General features: G+C 34.1%; 2 protein-coding genes across 2 annotated transcripts in view; one reads left to right on the top strand and one right to left on the bottom strand.

Moving 5' to 3' along the window:
- The first annotated feature begins 6,471 nt into the window (after positions 1-6,471).
- Positions 6,472-9,445, top strand: LOC110097994 (3-ketoacyl-CoA synthase 6). The gene is made up of 2 exons (XM_020824685.2): positions 6,472-7,079; positions 8,411-9,445. Exons 1-2 carry the CDS (start codon positions 6,486-6,488, stop codon positions 9,194-9,196), a joined length of 1,380 nt encoding a protein of 459 aa, XP_020680344.1. The 5' UTR covers positions 6,472-6,485; the 3' UTR covers positions 9,197-9,445.
- Positions 9,446-14,387: 4,942 nt separating this feature from the next.
- Positions 14,388-21,457, bottom strand: part of LOC110097995 (zinc finger protein 830) — a 43,969-nt gene continuing 36,899 nt past the window's right edge. The window contains exons 4-7 of the mRNA XM_020824687.2: positions 17,499-17,937; positions 17,219-17,294; positions 15,473-15,519; positions 14,388-14,750 (exon numbers count right to left, since the gene is read on the bottom strand). Coding sequence (XP_020680346.1) covers positions 14,573-14,750; positions 15,473-15,519; positions 17,219-17,294; positions 17,499-17,937 — 740 coding nt within the window. The 3' untranslated portion in view covers positions 14,388-14,572. The remainder of the gene's footprint in view (positions 14,751-15,472; positions 15,520-17,218; positions 17,295-17,498; positions 17,938-21,457) is intronic.

Here is a 21,457-nt window from a genome sequence, read left to right as displayed (position 1 = left end):
ATTCTTTGACCGTTTGAATTTGAGATTAGTAAGATATTTAATGAGTAAGGTTTTGTTTAGGACGGCTTTCTTACTGTTTTATAAAGTTATTTTTCAGTACAATTTTTTTTTTGAAAGTATGGAATTATCTGTGATCTAAAGCTATTCCAAATGAAGCCTAGGATGACTTTTTTGCTGCTTTCAAAAGTATTTTTTTAATAAAAAAAAATTCCATTTCAAAAAAAAAAAATTCTTACAAAAAGAATGTTTTAGAAAGCAGCAAAAAAATCATCACAAACGAAGCCTAAATTAGTTAGTACTTATATTAGTATGATTATATCATATTATGTTATCAAAATTTTAAAAAAGAAATATTTAATTTATATAGAATATGAATTATTCTATATAAAAAACATAAACATATATAGAAATGATTAGTATTTTCAACATGTATAAACACTATGTCATATGTCACCTTGTACTGCTCGGTACCGGGTGATGTGGCGCATTCTGATTCGTCTATGACCTGTTCAGTGAATGCATGGAATAATTTCTCCATATGTAAATATCATAATAACTTCAACAAATTTTGATTTTCAAACTTTTCTTATCAAATTGCTCACAAATTAGAGCTTTTCATCACGATTCATTGGTTCAATATGATTACTTGCAAAAAGAGCTTTTTATGGATGGTCTTAGGTTTCGTTTGAGACACCTTTTTATTGCTTTCAAAAGTAATTTTCTAGTACAAAAAATTCTTGTTCAAAAAATTTTGTATTAAAAAACTGCTTTAAAAAATAATAAGAAAGCAGTCTCTAACGAGGCCTAAGCCACCCAAATGATTGTTGGACAAGCAACGACGATAGCCACTGGCGGCTATAAGAAAGATGTGCAAGAGAATTTAAGCCGAAAGAGAAAAAAATGGTGATCCAACATCGAAAGTCTTTTTTTTTTCGCATTTAATGCCTAAATTATTTGAGATTGGCCCAATCTTTATATTTTTGGATTGCCTTTCCCGAGCTTCTTTTGGTAAATCTTTCTTACTATTTTTTAAAGCATATTTTTAGTAAAAAAAAATTATTTAAGAAAATTTTGAACAAAAAAGTTGCTTTGTGAAGCCGTAAAAAAACCTAAGTGTTATAGCGATGAATATGCTTCAAATGGGCGCTATTTAATTTAGAGTTAAAGAACTTGGAAAGCTATTATCAAAATATTTCAATCAAATTTTATTTACATAATATTTATTTTTTTGCACTATTCTTCAAAATAATAAAAAAGTTATATCAAAATATTTTAATATTATTTATATAAAATTATTAAATATATTTTAAATTAATGAACAAAATTTAATTATTTTTATACATACTTTAATATAAATTATATGAATATATTCTGATATGTTTATATTAAAATATAATATGTAATGTAATATTTATAAGATAGCCTAAATCTAATCTTCTAGAAAGGGGAAATTTGTGATTTTTAATTTGTGTGGGATTTTATTATAAATTTCCTATTTTTTGTTCTATGACTGATGAAGACTACACCAATGAAAAAACTCATGTAAGGAATAACTACTCAGAGAGCTGTCTTTGTAAATAGCTCTCTAAATATTATTTAACTGATATAAATATTACTAATATTATTTTCCAATCGCTCTCTAAATATTATTTAACTGATATACTTATTACTAAAATTATTTTCTAATATTTTTCCAAAAAAAAATTATTTTCTAATACTAATATTTGATATATCATCAAAAAATATCTTGGTCGGACACGAATCATGAGGCATATTTACATTAGAAACTTCTAAAATTAAATTCCTACTTGAACAAATTTATAGGAATGTCTCGACGAGATAAACCTAACAACACAAAAAACGGTCAAATTCGAGCTAGAATGAATCTAGATTAAAAGGCCTAAAACATAATTAAAAAGTTCAAAATGTTAATTGGATGACCAAATGATCTCGAAAGTTGACAAGCTTATAGTTTAATCGAGCAGCTCGACGAGATGAATCCAACGAATACAACTTAGCTTAATTACGACTTATTAAGATGCATAAATGTTGTTCTTGTGATCAGCGGAATTAATATGAGCGTCCAATGAAGCATTTCAAAATTTCTCTATATTTACATGCATGTCACTCTAAAAAATCAATAAATAAACTCTCACTCTCCACATAAAAGGAGTAGGAGCTTGAACTTTGGCTTGAGATTTAAAAGAGCTTCGAGGCTCAAAGAATATCATAGCACCCCCAAGCACCAACGTCAAGCCACCACCCCAGCGTCGCCTTTTAACCAACAACAATCGTCCGGCCTCTGCTACCACTCGATTATGGTCCTACAACCACCATTCCTAAGACTCTGATCCTCAGACCAACATTGCTCGACTTCGATCCTCAGATAATCGTAGCCCAAATATGTTTCTTTCAACCTTTGCACTTACAAACAACACTCCATTGATCAACATCACCCTACTACAGTCCTCTGATCACTATCCCCCAACTACAGTCGTTCGACCTCCATCGCCCACCAACTACGATTCTTTTGAACTCCATCACTCACCAACTATAACCCTCCACCCTCTTTCACATGCCAACTACAATCCTTCAAACTAGTCTTGCCTGACTATGGCCATCCAATCTTCATTGCCCGTTTACGATCCTCTGACTACCACCTCTCAACTACCATTTTCCAGCCACAACCATGATCCACATACCTACAATATTTTGATCGTTATCGCATGCCTACTCCAACACCTCTCGACTTCATCACCACTAAAAATGCCAACACACATCATCACTTATAAGATCAACGCACGCCGTCAATGTCAACTTCAACACTTAGGATTTATATTAGATTCAAATGGCTCTTCCAACTTTAAATAACTAATGTATTATTTACAATGTATCATGTCCTCCCTTGAGGAAGGGTTTTATTTGTAATCAAATACAAATACTAATTGAACTATTTACCTAGGTCAAATTACGTGGTTTTTACGTTTCTCGAGTTTTATTGTCCCAACTCTCTATATTTATTATATTTTTAGTCAATTTGGTTCAACCACTCTTGATTAGGGCTATAAAAGATCAATTTCAAATAGATCTGCGATCACCTTGAAATCATGTCAATGGATTGGTCCATGAGTCGAAATCGAATCATGGATCAATTCATTTGATTTCAAGCCAGCTCAAGCAATTGACACGAGGTCGATCAAGCTTGTTTTAATTTCGACTTAAAACAATTGTCAAACCCAAACCATCAGATTACAAGCACACAGCATATAACTCAAGCAAGCAAACATTGCTTCTAAAATTCTTCAAAATTATATTATATATAAATAAAAATTAACTTTCTTTTGCAAAGCAAAAAATATTTTCGATTAAATTTAGAGCTTAACAAGGCCGATCCACTCAGATCGAAATCAGCTAAAAATTAGACCGTTCAAAAATTTTGGCTTAAGACTTAGTTGAAAATCACTTCATGCTTCGTTTGGAACAACTTTTATCACTATTTTTTTTTACTGCTTTTAAGAAATTTTGTGCTAGAAAATTGTTGTATAAAACAGTAAAAAAAAAAAATTTCCAATCCCAATTACTCTTTGAGCAATCATCAATCTTCGAGCTAAAAGGAAGTCTTAATTTTTGTGTGATCTTCAATCTCCAAGCTAAAATCTCGATAGAATTTGACTTTTACGATATTGATCGATGTAATAATTAAAATTCAGATCACGCGGATTTAGATGTGGCTTGTTGATTATGATCATCTCTAACCGAACTTCATACGGTGATATGCCTTCCATCATTCGCTCCATCTGAACGCTAAATCACACCCCAAAATTCAGTAGGTGAAGAAGCACGTGAAAGAGGAGAAAAATGATTACTTTCGCAGCGAGATGAAGAAGCTCCATGAAAGAGGAAAAAGAAATGGAGCTCGATTGAAGTTAATTATTGTATTTTAAAATTTTACTGCATTTTAAAGCGTAAAATAAAATTTTCGATTTTAGAGCATCTCCAACGGAGAACTCCATTTTTCACGCCAAAATACCGCAAAAGGCAAAAATGGCGTGGTGCTGCTCCAATCGAATGCCATTTTTTTGCTTCTGCGCGAAGGTAACAATCCTTCTCCTTTGGCGCGTTTTTCCAATTGAGAGAGAAAAATAGTGTGGGTGAACAGTGCAACGCCAATATTGGCGTTGCACTATTCACCCGCAATCAAATGGCGGACGTTTTGGCGTTTGGCTGGAGCGACCTAACGACGCCAAACATTCGTTTGACGTTCGATTGGAGATGATCTAAGCGAATAACTTCCTCTCGTTGTTCCACCTGGAATCCCCTAACCTGCCTTGCTACCAAAAGGAATAAGATGCTGTTACTCCTGCAACACACAGTTATTAATTGGTACATTTATTTACAGGTTGCTTGTCAAGTCAAGGAAGGCGGGCAACAGTTAAGCAGTTCACCTCATGCATTACGTCATTGCTCCACTCAAACATCCAACCCATCAAATTTATAAATCATTTGGGTTATACCTATTTAATACAATAGATAAATAGTTTTCAAATTATTTTTAATATTTGTGATTTTTTTTTTGTATTTTAAATTTACATTTTTACGCTAAATAATAATAAGGGTATCAATATTTGACACGACATAAAATTTTTATTCTAATTGGGCCCAAAAATTTTGGGTTAGACCCGACTCGATTTTAAAACGAGCTAGATTCGAGTTCCCAGATTCAATCTGTTTGAAAAAATGAGCAGGGTTTGGGTTGACTCAGAAACCCGAAATCAACCTGATTTCAACCCGTTTGGAAAAACGTGCTAGTCGCATTCATGATCCATCCCGTCCGTTCTCTCGAGACTTCAGTTGCGTGCATTCGTCACTTGTCAACCCGCTATGCTCGCCGTTCTGTCTGCAGTCCAACGAGTAGTTGCGCTAAGAGCACCATCCCGCGCTAGCCTCGCTACATGTAGTCCACGCAAGCCACGTCGTTCCTCCTACTGTCGTCGACACGAGCTCACCATCCCGTCGTTCAGCTTGCTGCCATCAACGAGAGCCCGCCTACTGGCGCCGTTGACGCGAGCTCGGGTTAACAAAATCATGTTGGGTCGGGTCAACTCGAAAACTCGCAGGGTTGAGTCAATTTTTTGTTTTCGACTCGTTTGTAAAACCGGATCAGTTCGGGTCAACCCAATTGAACTCGGGTGTTCCAGATTCGACCCGAAAGCCGATTTTAACACCCCTAAACAACAACCGGAGATTTAATTTTTTTCAAAGCTTTCATAATCTTTACCGAAAAAAAAAAAAAAAAAAAAATCTCGTTGCAATTTTAGACTGCATTTGGGAAGTTTAGCATTTTACTAAAAAAAATGAATTTTTATCAATATTTTTCATGATCATTAAATTTTATGGCTACGCTTTCTAAGTAGTTTTACGACTTGAACGGTTGTTTGCATGATTCAGAAATCTTAAGTGGCATGTGTTGGATTATTTTGAGTAAAATGAAAAATATTATATCAAATTGGGACCAGTGGTACCCTTTTTCTATGACAATAAAATTTTTCAATATATCACCATTTGAGACCTCCATTCAATTGTCACTATCGTTCCATCTAATCAAACTTCTCATCTGTCTACGAGACTGTATATAGGGGTGTCAATTTCGGGTCACGGGTCAGGTTCGGATCGGATTCGGAACTGACCCGGGTTCAAACGGGTTGACCCTAACCCGACCCGGTTAGGCAAACGGGTCAAAAATCCGAACCCGAACCCGACCCGGCGGGTTGTCGGGTTGACCCGACACGGAACGGATTGCGCGAGCGGAGCGGCAGCAGCGCGGGGCAACCGCGCGAGCGCGGCAGCGCGAGGCGAAATATTTATAGTATTCTATAATATTACACCCCCTCTATGGCTCTATCCCCTTCTTATCTTATAAATACTCCCAACTCCTCCAAACAAATGCCTCAATAGACAATCCCTACACTCCCAACTACTTTAATCAATGGAAGAAAGTCCACTCAATTTCATCAACCTCATATCCTCACTATTTATTTCTTCAATTCTTCAAATTTACTAAAATATTCAAATCTATCATTTCTTCTCTTACTTTTTAAGCCAATAAATACTCCAAATAAAATAAATTTATCATATATATATATATATACTAAATGATATATAAATAAACATAAAAAATTTTAAATATTATACATGTTAATACATAAAAAGTTAATGATATATATGAAAATTCTTATCTTATTTATTAGTAAAAAAATTTTACAAAACAAATTATTCAATTTAATAAAAATAAAATAAAATTAAACATTATAAAATGCAATAACATGCTTAAATTATGCATATCCAACTCTCTCTATCCATCTACAATAATATTTATATTATTCCATCAATCTCTTTCTTTCTCTTTCTCTTTTTCTATAAATACCTCACACTCCACTCAATTCCCACAACAACCGAGCTCCATACTCCCAACTAAGCACTCAACAATGGAGGAAAGCAAGCTCAGCTTCGTAAAGCTCATAACTTCCCCCTCCAGCCCTCCCAACTCCTCCCCCATCCTCTTCCTCCTAACCTTTGCCGCGTTCCTCCTCGCCTCCTTCCTCCTCTTCCACCGCCGCCGCCGTGTCTACCTCCTTGACTTCTCCTGCTTCAAGCCCCCCGGGCACTGCCGCGTCCCCTTCGCCTCCTTCGAAGAGCACGGCCGCCTCATCCTCGGCGACGAACTCGGTCTATTCATGCTTCGAGTGCTCGAGAAGTCCGGTCTCGGAGAGGAGACTGCCCTCCCCGTCTCCGCCCATTATATTGAACCCGTCCCCGTGCCGACTCTCGCCGGCTCTCGCGATGAGGCGGAGCTCGTTATCTTCTCCGCCGTCGACGACGTGCTGCGAAAGACCGGCGTCGATCCGACGGAGATAGATATACTGATCATAAACTGCAATAGCTTCTTCCCTATGCCTTCCCTTACCGCCATGGTCGTTAACCGTTATAAGCTTAGAAGCACTGTGAAGAGCTTCAATCTTTCTGGCATGGGATGCAGCTGTGGGCCCATCTCAGTTGGACTCGCTAAGGACCTTTTCCAGGTGGCGAAATATATAATATATATATTTATTTATGTTTAACATATATGGCTTTAATTCTTCAAATTTCTTTCTTTAATGCATAAAAAAATTTTATTCAAATTTGAAAAAGTAAAATATTTAGAAAAAAATGCAATATATTTAAATAATAACAGTAATATAATTATGTTATACTATAAGATAGTGCAAACTTATTTTGTACTAAAATATAATTTTAGTTTTATATTTTTTACAAATATTTCTCTTTAAGTATCCATTTATTTACATTTTTAACATAATTTACATTTTAGGGATCGTAATTTTATCATTTTCAGCACATATCTCACTAAACATTCTCATTTTGTACTGAAATATAATTTTTTTATTAATATCAAAATTTTCTCTTTTATGCTCCATTTATTAGAAAAATTATTCTCTTCAAATCATTCAAAACTGTTCTAGTTGGCCTCCGGATATTTATTGAAAAAATTATTCTATGCAGACACCGGACAACATCCGCAGATCAAACAGAATTGTTCTGATTGATCTCCGAATAGTATGATACACGCACATAATAATTTTTTTAATTATTGACATTTTTAATACAAATTTGCATTTAAGTCCTAACATAATCATTTTAAGTACATATCTTGTGATCTATCAATGTCGGTGGATAAGATAGCATTGGAATTTGGAAATTGGAATGACATGACTGTCTTAAGCTTTATTTGTAAGCATTTTTTTAAGCCACATAATCATTATATAAGAAATAAAGAAATTTTATGCTTTAGGAGGAGTTATGTGCATAATTTAAATTATTTTTCTATATTTGTATATTATTTAAGACATAAAAATTTAGATTTAATTGCTTTTTCTATAAGGGCTAAAATGTTTCACTGACTTTTTTATGAAAAATAAAAATATTTTCAATTAGCTTAAAGTCTAATTTTTAATTATTTGAATTTTTCAATATTGATTTAAATAATTTCATAAAGAATTAAATGAGCAAATTAATTTTTATATAGTTGACGATTATTTATATTATAACATTAATATATTCATTTTTTAATAAAAATTATATCATAATATTCTCATATAAATTATAATCAAAACAATATTAAAGTTATTAGATTTACTTTAAAAAAATTATAATACTAATAATTCTTCATATGCATTAATCTAAAAATAAATTTGATAATTTTTTATATGTTGCCCTTAAACCGATTTAAGTTCTTTGAAAAAAAAAAAATTATTTATTTTATATTATTTTGATGTATTTTGTATTAAAATATTTCAGCTCAAATTTTTTCCTTTTTTTTTTCTCATGCGTTAATTATAAATATTCATCGACGCAGGCGAACCCGAGCGCCGGCCTGGCCCTCATCGTCTCCACCGAGATCATCACCTCCCCCGCCTGGTACATGGGTCGCGAACGCTCCATGCTCGTCTCCAACTGCCTCTTCCGTATGGGCGGCGCCGCCGTCCTCCTCTCCTCCCCCACCTCCCACCGCCGCCGCTCCCTCCCCCATCCCAAATACGAACTCCTCCACGCCCTCCGCACCCACACCGGCGCCCACGACTCCTCCTACCGCTGCCTCTACCAAGTCGAAGACTCCGACGGCAATCTCGGCATCTCCCTCTCCAAACAAGTCATGGAATTCTCCGCCGTCGCCTTAAAGCTCCACCTCACCCGCCTCGGCCTCCTCGTCCTCCCCTGGGACGAAAAGCTCCGATTTTTAGCCTCCTACTTCCTTCCCAAGAACAAAAAGCTCGCCGGCTCGTCCTCCTATGTGCCCCAGTTTCGGCGCGCTTTCGAGCACTTCTGCGTGCACGCGGGAGGCAAGGCGGTGGTGGACGGCGTGCAAAGGAGCTTGGGGCTGACGGAGCAGGAGGTGGAGGCGTCGAGAATGGCTCTGCATAGGTTCGGCAACACGTCGAGCAGCTCCGTCTGGTATGAGTTGGGCTACACAGAGGCGAAGGGGAGGGTGAGGAAGAAGGATCGGATCTGGCAATTGGGATTGGGAAGCGGATTTAAGTGTAACAGTGCTGTTTGGAGGTCTCTGAGAGATGTGAAGGGGAAGGAGGAAGAAGGAGCTTGGTCTGATTGTATTGATAGCTACCCTGTTCCCTTAGCGCCATAATATATTTTTAAAATCTAAAATTTTATATTTATTTATATATTTCACTTTAATATTTAAATATAATAATAATATTATTAAATATTAAAGTGTTGAATAAATGAATATAAAATATTAGGTGTTAAATATATATATTGTGAGTTTTTTTTTTTAATTGCAATTGAATAATGCTATTCTTCCCAAACATTTTTATCCTGAAATACAGATGAGGGGGATGTGGCATAAGGTGTAATTATAAAATTATTTTCATGGGAAAATGAAGGGTATTATTTTAATTTATTTTATGTCATATTATTGGTAAAAATGATTGTATTTAAGGATAAAAATTTGGATAAAATAGATTTATTATGCTGAATATGATATTTAATTATTTTTATGATGGTGATGTTGTAATGAGCCTCTTTTTAGTGAGAGAGGTGTGTTGGATGTAATGGAAGTTGTTGAAGAAATAAAAAATATAATAATAATATTATTAAATATTAAAGTGTTGAAGAAATGAATATAAAATATTAGGTGTTAAATATATATATATTGTGAGTTTTTTTTTTTTACTTGCAATTGAATAATGCTATTCTTCCCAAACATTTTTATCCTGAAATACAGAGGAGGGGGATGTGGCATAAGGTGTAATTATAAAATTATTTTCATGGGAAAATGAAGGGTATTATTTTACTTTATTTTATGTCATATTATTGGGAAAAATGATTGTATTTAAGGATAAAAATTTGGATAAAATAGATTTATTATGCTTGAATATGATATTTAATGATTTTTATGATGGTGATGTTGTAATGAGCCTCTTTTTAGTGAGAGAGGTGTGTTGAATGTAATGGAAGTTGTTGAAGAAATAAAGTATTGAAACCTTTATGTTTTATTTGTTTTTTTGGTCCCACTTTTATGTGTTGAAAAGTTTATTTATTTATTTATTTATTTGTTTTATTAAATTTTATAATCCATCTTATAGGAATCAATTAATTATTCCCAAAATAATATATTTTTCTTCAAATTGTTAGGAATGTAGGTTTTTTTATTGTATCTCATATTTTATAATGGATTATTACAATTGGATTATGCTCAGTGATTTTTCCCCTATAAAGATTTTCCAAATAACAATTCTCTTGTCTCCTAAAGTTTTTTTTTGCTTTTTGTTACATTTTAGTGTAATGCTAAGATGTTAAGCTCTCATTTTAACACTGTAAATTTTCGAATGCTTAATTAAAGTTAAAGAAATATATTTATTTATAAAGAAATATCTTTATCATAATATAATTTTTACACTAAAATAAATATGCTTACTTATAATTAACAAATAAAAATATTCCTACAAAGACATCATTTAAGAGTGGGTAAATAAAAGACATTTTAAAAATTTTACCTTGTTTTATAAGTTAAGGACTACAAAATATTATGAGTAAATCGAGATTTCTTTGATTCAGAACTGTAGTGTTGTCCAAGGTTGCAAAATGGCCATCCATAGGCCAAAAAGGCAAAAATGAGAGAATCCCCCTTCATCTTAGTCCAAACTCAAAAACTTTAGCAATTGATGCGGCTTCTAAATCTCCTCTCATTTCTTTCTTTCCACGCAAAATAAACCACACAACAAATAGATAGAAATGCCAATTTTTTTTTTTTTGTCTTTTAGTGAAATTGTATTTCAGCAATATACTAAAAATTTTGAGAAAGATTTGGTCCAATAAAAAAAGTAGAAACTTGAGGAACCAAATTCTTGAGTATGTCAGTCGCATTCAAAGTAGAGATGGAGGTGTTTTCAAAACTATCATCACAAAAAGTGCACCGAGATTACACAGAGATATCATAAGAGATCAGAGTTGCCGTAGTTTTAAATCCCCAACCTTAACAAGCCAAGAATAAGAAGATTATCTAATAACAAAACGTTTATGCCAAATATACTTCCTCCAAGAAATTGTCCCATTATCAAAGTTAATAAGCATAGATAAAGTTTTTAAATCTAGGCCTAGATAAACCTTTCCAAAAATAGTGTCATATTCAATTTCAGCATAATATTAATAGTTTTGATCAGGATAAAAGAGGTAAATTAACCCGGTTTTTATTAGCAATGAAATGAGAAAGCTTACAACTAGCAAGAGCACATGAAGAAGGGGAGTGAAAGTCAATAGTGTTATGTATGGAATCTGATTTTGTTGATCAATTGGAATGTTTTGTTGCCTCGAATCTCAAGTTTATTGTGCTTGCTGGGGATGCGGGGGTTTACCTTGAATTTTTTTTTTCCGTACAACGCCCTAGCGTAGTGTACCTCAGCGCCCCAGCATTGTGTTCCTGAGGGCCCCATCACTAATTAATGAAGTGCAGACTGCCAAGACGGAGTTTGAGCGCCACAACACTACTAGTTTGAGCTCTGCAGCGGATCAAGACAGTGGTTCAAGCGCCGCAGCGTTCTAAACTGGCACCGTATCACTACGAGCGGGACTGGAGGGTTTTTTTTCTCGTTTTCTAAAGGGTTGCGTCGCTTGGGGGTTATAACCTGCTTTCTCTTATATTTCCTAGGTGTAGACATTAAGAACTATGTATGTGAGAAGAGAAACAAGGAGAGAGTGAGAGAGAAATGAGATATGTATTTATTTCTCCCAATTTTTATAGTGCATTTCTTGGTATGGTAAGACTCCGTGGTTTTTCTCTTATTTGAGTTTTTCCACATTAAATCCCGATGTCCATTATTTTTTTTCCTAATTTGGTATGGTGTGGCTTAGAGGGCCATAGCTGGAATATGGAGATCAAATGACCATAGTCGTGACACAATGTTTGGAGGTCAAAGGATTGTAATTAGGAAATAGTGATTTGAGAAACATAATGAGACAGTGATGATTAAATGATCGTAGTCGGGCAACTATTGTCTGAGAAACATAGTCAGAATTTGAAGGTCAAAGGACATTAGCCAAGCAACGGTGGCTGGGGGAATTGTTGGGCCTATAATACTTAATTATTCAATGATGGTCAGAGGACCACAGTCGTGTGACGTTGCTCGATGGATCATATTTGGCCTATAATATTTATAATTTATGTAATACCTTTCATAAACTTGTTTATGAAAAACATTAAAATTACATGCATGTGTGAAGTGACATGCAACCAAATAAAATTACACATTGAGTCGTTGATGCATTGATAATTTATTACAGTAGTAGTCCTAATTGTAAAAAATTACTGTACATTCATATAAATTTTTTTAAAAATTACCAATAAAATTATAGCCGAATAAAAATATGATATTAGCTAGATGAATACTTAAAAAAAATCTCAAATAGACTCTTATTTCACAAATATTATGAAAGCTATTTCTAAAATGTTTTTTTTTTATACTAATTTTATCTTTATTAATTTGTGCTTCATCACCCAATTTTTAAAGAAATTTTTTTCTTAAATAAAGTTCTTCTAAGTGATCCTTGAATTTATAATGATCTTTGAGTTGTTTGAGGCACGTGTAGCTATTCACAAAATCATCAAAATAACTACAGAATTATTAAATGAAAAATTAATATTTTTTAAGAAGTTATAGTAGTTGTTGTATTATGATCTTTTTATCTTTTTGAAAAATATTGTTAATGATTTTCTTTCAACTAGTATATTAGGATTAATTATTCTGTGCGGGCACTGAATGTCATTCGGAGACCAACTAGAATGCATCACGTCACCCCTTTGTTCGGCACCACGGCTCGGTACTGCTCGCTCGGTATCGCTGACGTGACGCATTCTGGTTGGTCTATGGACGGCGTTCTACGTCAGGCTTCGGCACAAAATAATTTCTCGTATATTAGGCCTTCTAGCTGTAGATGATGAGAATGCTATTTTTTATAAATTTTAGAAGGAGCTTCTTCTCTTCTTCTTGTTCTTTATTTTCATACTTTTAAGAAAATCTCTTTCTCTCATATAAATAAGATAGATGAGAGTTGACTTATTTACATTCACATTTTTCTTCCATTAAAAAAATATAAAAAATTATTTTTGAATGATCTTCTTTTCTCTCATCTTTATTTTATTATTATATATAATTTCATTCAATTTAAAATATATACATTCATGTAAGTGAATAATAGCTATTTAATTTGAAAAGTCATAATTCTCATTTATTTATCCACTGCTACATTGCATGCATTCTTTGAAAATTACTTATAATAAGTGATCCAAATCTTTAAGGAATTAAATATTCATGTCCTATATAGCATGTGGGAATTATTTATATTTGTTTTAATTTAATAGCTTTGTCAATTCATTTGTTGGCTTTCTAGCTGCTTTTTAAAGCAATTTTTTAATACAAAATTTTTAATTTTTATATTAAAAAACTACTTTAAAAAATAATAATCATACTCACACACTCATATACAATATCTCAAATACTTATCATTTTAGAAGAAACTATTACATGCAAAGTCCAAACGTAATTTTTAGTCTGTACTCCAATCACGTGAAGACATTTGAATTTTCCCTCTTGTACACACCCTGAGTACAAGAGAGAAAAAAATCAAAATGTCTTCACAGATTGGAATCCTGACACTCCACACGTAATAATTTTTTTCTTAGGCTTCATTTGAGACAGTTTTCTTACTACTTTCGCAAGCAACTTTTTAGTCCAAAAATTTCTTTAAAAAACTATTAAATAATAAATAAAAATTATCTCAAACAAAGCCATGATTCAAAACCTAAACTCCCAATGTAAGCCCCAATGACATACTGATAAGCACCAATTTATCAAGGCACTAATTACTCATAGCTCTGTTTGCTTCCAAAGAATTTAACAAGAAATAAAATAGCATTGAACTAATAACAACACAAGAAATTTATTTTATTTTTCTATTAGAAAATATCTAAACAACAAATATATGAGATCTAAGATCTAATAATATATCATTAAGGGCTAATTAGTAAAGAACAAAATAATGCTTTACAGAAGTGCCATTGTTATGCATATCTTCATCCTTCAGGCATAAACAGGTAGCAGGTAGCATTTATTTCAAACCAGGCAAGTCAAAATTTTAAATTATATTATCCTCAAAATAAATTTAATTCTCTTCTAACTCATTCTGTATATCAAAATCCTGAAAAATTTTGATATATCATTACAACACCAGCTTCAAAATCCAATAACAATATCAAGCCTTTATTGAATCTTTTTTTTTTTTCACTGTGTACTGTTAAAAATCTTCACGTCATCATGATTATTCAATAAATTTTATACTGACTGTAGACTCTAAAGTTCTTAAAAATAAGAGAGGCCAAAACAGTCAATGAAATTTGAGCTGCACAGTCAATACTGATAATATATATATATATATCCATCTGGACCATCTTCAACCTTCAGGCAAGAACAAGTAGCAGGTGGCATTTATTTCAAAGGCTCACAAGTCAAAATCGTTTAGCCCTCCAATCCACCGAAAAGTCTTCATCAACCTCATCATCACTTGATGAATCATCGCTGGAGTCCTTAGCCTTAAATTCTGGACTTCTCTGCAGTCTGGCAAGGCGTGATTCCTTTGCCTCTAACAGCTTCTTCTTCACCATTTCCACTCTCTCCCTATATGCCCTGCACACCCATTTTTTATTCAGTTTGAGCATCAAAGAGTCAGAGTTTTTATTCAGTTAGAGAGCATCAACCAGTCAGAGTAAACTAGAGCCACTCGTGATTTGACTTTGGACTTCATTAATTAATCAAATTTAAGCTCAAATACAGCTCATCTTGGTCTGTTGGTTGGGAGGTTAGGCTACTGACTAAGAGTCTTTGGGTTCAAGTCTTGTGTATGCGATGTGTGTGAGTCTGTGTTAATTGGCCTAAATGTCCCAAAAATAAAAATAAAAAACAAGCTCAAACTCAATTCGAAAATTTAAGTTGATTCATGAGGGGATCAAATATTATAAAAGAAAGAAATTAAATATAATTATGAAGACAATAAAGAAATTAGAGGTGCAACAATAAGATATCAGATATCATAAGACAATTTTATACATTTAAGTCATTGAATTTTATTATATTTTAAATATATAATGAGACAAAAACTTCATTTGGGATGACTTTCTTTCTGATTTTTAAAACAGCTTTATTGTATAAAATTTTTAATTTTTTACTAGAAGAAAGTCGTCCCAAACAAAGCCTAACTCAAACTTAACTCATCAGATCATTTGACTTATGTTCATATCATTTATTAGGTTGAGTCCAAAATCATACTTCATAACTCATTACACCCACCGGCTTAAAGTTCAAAGTTGACCAAAAAAATTAAAAGAGTCAATCTAGAGAGAGAAGCTCACTTGTATTCAAGGGACTCGATCTCCTCTCTGACCTCAGCAGCATCAATCTGCAGATATACAAGTGGCAGAAATTATAATTGCGTCATGCGGTGGTTCTTTTGCATTACTCATTAATATATATATATAGTTTGTTGCGGGTTTTGGGGACCGTTTTGGGCATGACAGGAATGGTTTTAAGATGCGGCATGTGCTGTTTTGTGGGTGACGTGTTGCTGTTGAAGTTATCTTCTTTCTGGAGATGGTGATAAGTCCGGCAGACAAGATTGTTGCAAGCGTTCGACAGTTAAGATATTGAAAGCAAAGGCTTTGGCAGTACGCAGCTCACTTTGGTCGGTTTGTTGGAAATTTAGGCTATCAATTAAGAGGTTTTGAGTTCAAGAGGTCGTGAGTTTAAGTCCTATATATGATGTGTGTATGAATTTATTTTAATTGACTTAAATGTTTTCATTAAAAAAAGGTTTGACAGTTTTTCAATTTTCTGTTTTAGAAAGAAATAAGTTTTCAATTTTGTTTTATAATAAAAAGAATGTTTTCCAATCAGGGTAGTCATAAGAGAATTACTTTTCATTTTTTTCAAAAAACATAGTAATACTCCTAATAATTTAATATATATATATATATTATTTCTACAAATGCCTCAAATGAACCCAAAAGTTAAAGTTTGGTTGTTTTGAAGGAATTTTAAAATGATTTAAATTTAGATTGAGATTGATCATATGCTTTCATAGATAATAATTTGTGTGATTCATTCAAAATGCAGCATGAATTGACACTCAATTTTTTCATCATTTGAGTGCAAGTTAAAAATGTAATTCCTTTCAGAATGAGATATAAATGCAACTACATGACTAGAGGAGAAGTTATCTCCTTGTATTAATAAGAGGGCCTACTTTTATCTACTTTGACAATTTTATTTTTTGCTACTTCTTCTATATATTTTATAATTGGCTAAATTATTACTGTTGATTTTAATAAAATTTTGATATGTTGAAAATCTAATTTTATTAAATTTATTTATTTGCTTAATGATTTTATTTGCATCAAAATTCATATTGAAATTCTTGGATATCTATATTCATTTCACTATCACTATACTTCAAAATTGCACAAAAAAGAAAGCTACAAAATATATTAGTTGTCTTATATTATGAAGCCTATTCCTCTTTATTTACAATAAAAGGATGAAATTAAGTGCATGCTTGGTTTGAAAGAGTTGGTGAAATGCACATCATATATTTATATTGATTTTTGATTCCATTATAAACAATGGACAATTGAATTTAATTAATAAATGTGGAACAACTGTATCTTTTCTTTGCCAATTTTGACAAAGTAGTCCCAATAAAAAGTGGGAAAAAATTTTCTAGTCAATAGTGTGACTCACGAGTGAACAATAGATAATTGAATTCAAGAATTTAATCAAGAAATGTGAACAAATGCACTTTTGCTCTGACAATACTGTCTAACCCTAATGAAAAATGGAAATAAAAAATAACTAATCATGACTCGCATGTCTTATTATAATAAACAAAAACTCAAACTTTCATCATTATATGTTAAGTTTGTAAATTTCCCTATGAATGTAAAGTGGTATGTATGTAAATTTCCCTTATATATATTATCCTTAAGCAAACAGGTAAGAAAAAAAATTAATTAAATTAGTTTAGCAATTTCATTTTCATTTACTCTCTTTAAACTTTTTTAAACCAATGAGAACATAAAAGGTTAATCAGAAAAAGTATTTACCTCTTCCTCTTCCAAGCGATCATCCACTTCCTGCAAGTCCTCCTGGATTTCTCTCTCGAATTCTTTGTATGCATCACTGCAAAATTCCACGACAACATCAGGGGAAGGCTTCCAAGTAAAAATATCAAAACAATCATACTTACAATCAAAACATCTATAGAAAGAAGAAAATAAGGACAACAAATTTGGCATCAATGGCCCAGTGATACTTTCAAGTTTTAATGGATTCTCCATTTCTTAATTGACTTTAATATGAGAAATACACTATCAAAAAACTTACTCGATATCAACTTTAACAGGTTCTATGCCACGTGCTCTCAAATCTTCATCCTTGTTATCAAAGAAACCTTCAGGTAATGCTTCTTTAACTTGTTTGAGTTGCACTATGTCCGGCTTTTCTGATTGTTGGCTGAGTTGTTTAGCTTGGCCAACACTATTTGAGTCGATTCTGTCAAAAAAACCACTAGGAAGAAATGCCCTTGCCTCTTTGACTTCTAAATTTTTATAATCCCTTGAAACTTGACTTTTCTGATTGGAGTTATGTTTTTCATCTGTCCCATTGTTAGGTAAGCCCTCAGGAAGAACTGCACTAACTTGCATAACATCATTGTGACTCATCTGTTTTGAGGATTGAACAGAGCTCCCGGCGGTTATATTTTCGTCCTCTTCCTTCGACACGGATGAACGACTAGAGCCTGATCCGCTACTATTTTTAACATCTATTGGAAAAATTAATTGGATAAGGATCTTTTTCAGATAAATTTAGCGAGAATAAAGCTAAATAGAATGCACATTGTTAATAACACGTCTCAGCTTCTGATCACTTTGGACCTTCAAATACTCAACCCAATAAAAGATGAAAATCAGTAGTCATTGACATGCTAGCACAAAGAAATCAAGATGGCAAAGTGCATTCAGCTTTTTGTTTTACAACAATAACTAAGATCTCTATTTTCGAGAAGCTAATTGCATGTTAAATTATTATGTCTCACAAGATGCAATTTAGCCCCTCTATTTTCAGAATCCTTCATCTTTAGAGAAGCTAATTGCATATTAGATTCTTATGTTTCACGAAATGCAATATAGCCCCTCTATTTTCAGAATCCATCGTCTAGGCTCTAAAAGTCAGCAAATTTCACCACACTAACAAGATGATGCAAAAGCTTTATCTGTTGGTAGTTGGTGTTATCATTGTTAATATTTAGTTTGAAAGAAACAATAGAGTTCATAACAATACTTCTAAGGACACTGCAAACCTTAAAAGTGTGATCAAGTAGCAGGTCAGATTAAATGTGAGTCAATGGAAACTATTTAAACGCTAGGATAACGCCATAGATATCTTCTTTTTAAATTAGTTGTCTCGGTCCCTTCGACACATATTAGAAACCTAGAATGTATTATTTAGCTGTGATATGTGGAATTGGTTCCAAATGATGTTGGCTTCTGTTTTTATTTTTCACCTCGTTTGGCCAGGATTGGAATGGTACCTCTCAGGCTAATTTCCTTTCACTTCTCTTGCAGCTTATTTTCAGCGATGAGACCATTTTTTGCAGTTGTTTGGGCAACAATGCTTCAAGCATAACCCTGCTTGATAAGATTTTGCTGCCCCAATTCTTCTCTTACAGATAATTCACATGATACTGCACTTGATTATATCTAAACTTGTTGGACGATGCATGTGCTTGCATACTGAGTCCATCCTGCTTAGTTTTTGGACTTCAATATTTTATAGTATTGTTGTTGTTATGATAGGCCGGTTCATCCTGAACCGGCCCAGCTGGCCCTTGCTTGTGTACATAAGGCGGAAACAGTCCGCCTCCTTTGGTCCGTTCCGCCCAAAGGGGTGGGCCCCACTTGTCCAAGGGATTTCAAATTGAAAAGGAGGGGGCAGCTAGGGCTTGGAAGAGAAATTAGATTAGGGAAAACTTTTGTATTAAAGAGGATGAGAGGATTAGGGAGGATTATGTTTTGATTGATTCTCAATTAGGGTTTCTTAGCGGCTTGGGCTCTAGACTCTCTTGTCTAGAGATTTGGGAGAGACGATCCTCCTCTCAAATTGAGGATCTCTTGTGTCTTTGCTTTGTTCTTATTTCGCTTAAGCTTTCTATAAGATTTGTTATTGTTTGATTGTTATTCCACCATAATTTCTTCATTTTTTTCTCGTGTTTTACCGATTATTGTTAGGTTTACTTGCGAACTCAAGTAAATTCGATATCAAATACTTACTTGCGCGCTCAAGTATATACTATCATGTCCCTTTTCTTGTATATACTTATATATCCTTCTTTCGGGCTGCTGCCTTTTTGGAATTTTCAGTGTTTGATACTACCACTTTTCGTTGCTTGCTTCTTTTCTTCACCTTTGTGTTCTTTCGAATCTTCGAGAATAAACTGATGCCCTTCAAGGCTTTTACCAATGAAATCATAATGATGTTACCTACAATCTATTCATTACTATTCCCTACCAAGCTCCCCCAACAAAGCAATGCAGCAGAACAAACCTATGTTGACGAGAGGCAGGAATAAGCAGCAGTACACAAAGGTTCCTTGCTGTACATCAGCAAATGGCAATGTAACTAGTGCTGTGGAAGCATGAATATGCAGTCCAAAAAGGCTTCAAAAGTAAGTAGCTCCTTTATTCGCTTTAGCACAGCCGGCACGGCTGGCCACGGGCCTTGAAGCAGCAAGGTTCTTTCATGTGTACCAACATATTGAAACTCATGATGGGTCATAAGAACCTGGAGACTCCTCCCTCAGTCCTGATAACAGTCATTGATGACCTTATGTGGTGAAAGAGCAAGAGTTATCCACACAATCAGTCCCATCAAAATATTGATGTGGACAAAGGGAGTTTGAGAAGGTTGTAAAGTTCCTTCCAAAATAATAGGATAAGGTCAAAGAAGCATTGTCACCGCCAGTTACAGATCAATTGCGATGAGGAAATTTAGAAAAGCACCAATATGTTTCAATTTCATATGCTATAATATACTACTTAAATTAATATATGGTTCATTGCTTGCCTTGATCATGGTTAAGACTAACTCAACCAACGTTAATTGAGGTTATTTGAGTGCCATGATAAAGAAAAATTTGTGGTATATAATTTCAAATGAAAAATCATCACCATCACAATCAGCATCGTCATAAATATTTGTAGTTTTCTCATTCTATATCCTTTATTCTTTTTTATTTAGTGCTATAAAAGGTGTATCCTTTATTTGACACAAATGTTGGCCATGTTTCTGTTAGACCGGCCCAGGATGAGCCGGTTGGACCGGTCCAACAGGGACCGGTCCGTGTCTATGCGAGACGCCTGGGCGGAAACGGCAGCAAGGGGGCGGAACCGTGAGTCCACGTGGGCTTGAGACGGGGAGTTTAGGAGGGAAATTTTGAACGTGAGAGGCTGTTTTAGGAAGTTTATGATTGTCCTTTATGATTAATTTTGTATAATTAGGAGCTGGGGGGAATTAGCTCCTCATCTTGAATTTGAATTCTCTTTTGAGATCTAGGGTTTGTGTGCTTGGGCTCTTGGCTTCGCCGGAGAACTTTGGAGAGTTGTTCTTCCTCTCGGATTGAAGAACAAATTGTATCTTTGCTATTTTCATTGTCTACTAGTAAAATACAAGTGTTTTCTCCTCATCTCCTGCAGTTTTCCTCTACTTTTCTACTGTTTTTGGCTGATTTCCTGCTGTGGACAGCAGTCCGCTTTGAGATTTGTTGCTAAAGTGATTAGGAAATACTTGAAATCAAGTATTTCCTATCAAATTGGTATCAGAGCATCTATTTGGGACCACCGGCGGCTGAAATTCTGAAATTTCAGCAAGTTTATCTTTTCCGGAAGAAGATTTTTTGGGATCCGTTAGAAGAAAGATGGCCGGAAAGAAGGTGGAAGTATTAGAAGGCGAGTTCGGACAACTGAAGACAGATCTGGAGGGAAAGTTCCTGGAAATCTCCACCAACAATGACAGGTTGGAAGGGAGGTTCGCGGCTATGGAAGAAATGATGAAGAAACTATTGGAGATGAAGACCAATCCGGAGACATCGGAAGTGAAAGAGACTACTGACGGCCATGGAGTAGGAGGAAATCCAAACCCAATCCGGGGGAGGAGGAATCCGGAGGTGGAGATTCTTGAAAGGGACGACGACATGCCACCTCTAGAGCCACTCTCTAGAGAGGAGATGAGCATGGGAAATGACCGTCGAGGTGCTGATTTTCAGCATCGAGGTGCTGATTTTCAGC

This window comes from Dendrobium catenatum, unplaced genomic scaffold, assembly GCF_001605985.2.
Source record: "Dendrobium catenatum unplaced genomic scaffold, ASM160598v2 fragScaff_scaffold_576, whole genome shotgun sequence".
Classification (NCBI taxonomy): domain Eukaryota; kingdom Viridiplantae; phylum Streptophyta; class Magnoliopsida; order Asparagales; family Orchidaceae; genus Dendrobium; species Dendrobium catenatum.
The sequence above is the reverse complement of the archived record's forward strand: the minus strand, read 5'-3'. Positions and strand labels throughout refer to the sequence as shown.

What these genes read in the sequence shown, in the direction of transcription:
- LOC110097994 (XM_020824685.2), top strand. Translation starts at nt 6,486, where the DNA reads ATGGAGGAAAGCAAGCTCAGCTTCGTAAAGCTCATAACTTCCCCCTCC. An exon ending in TCGCTAAGGACCTTTTCCAG is followed by an intron (nt 7,080 to 8,410) that starts GTGGCGAAATAT and finishes TCATCGACGCAG; the next exon opens with GCGAACCCGAGCGCCGGCCT.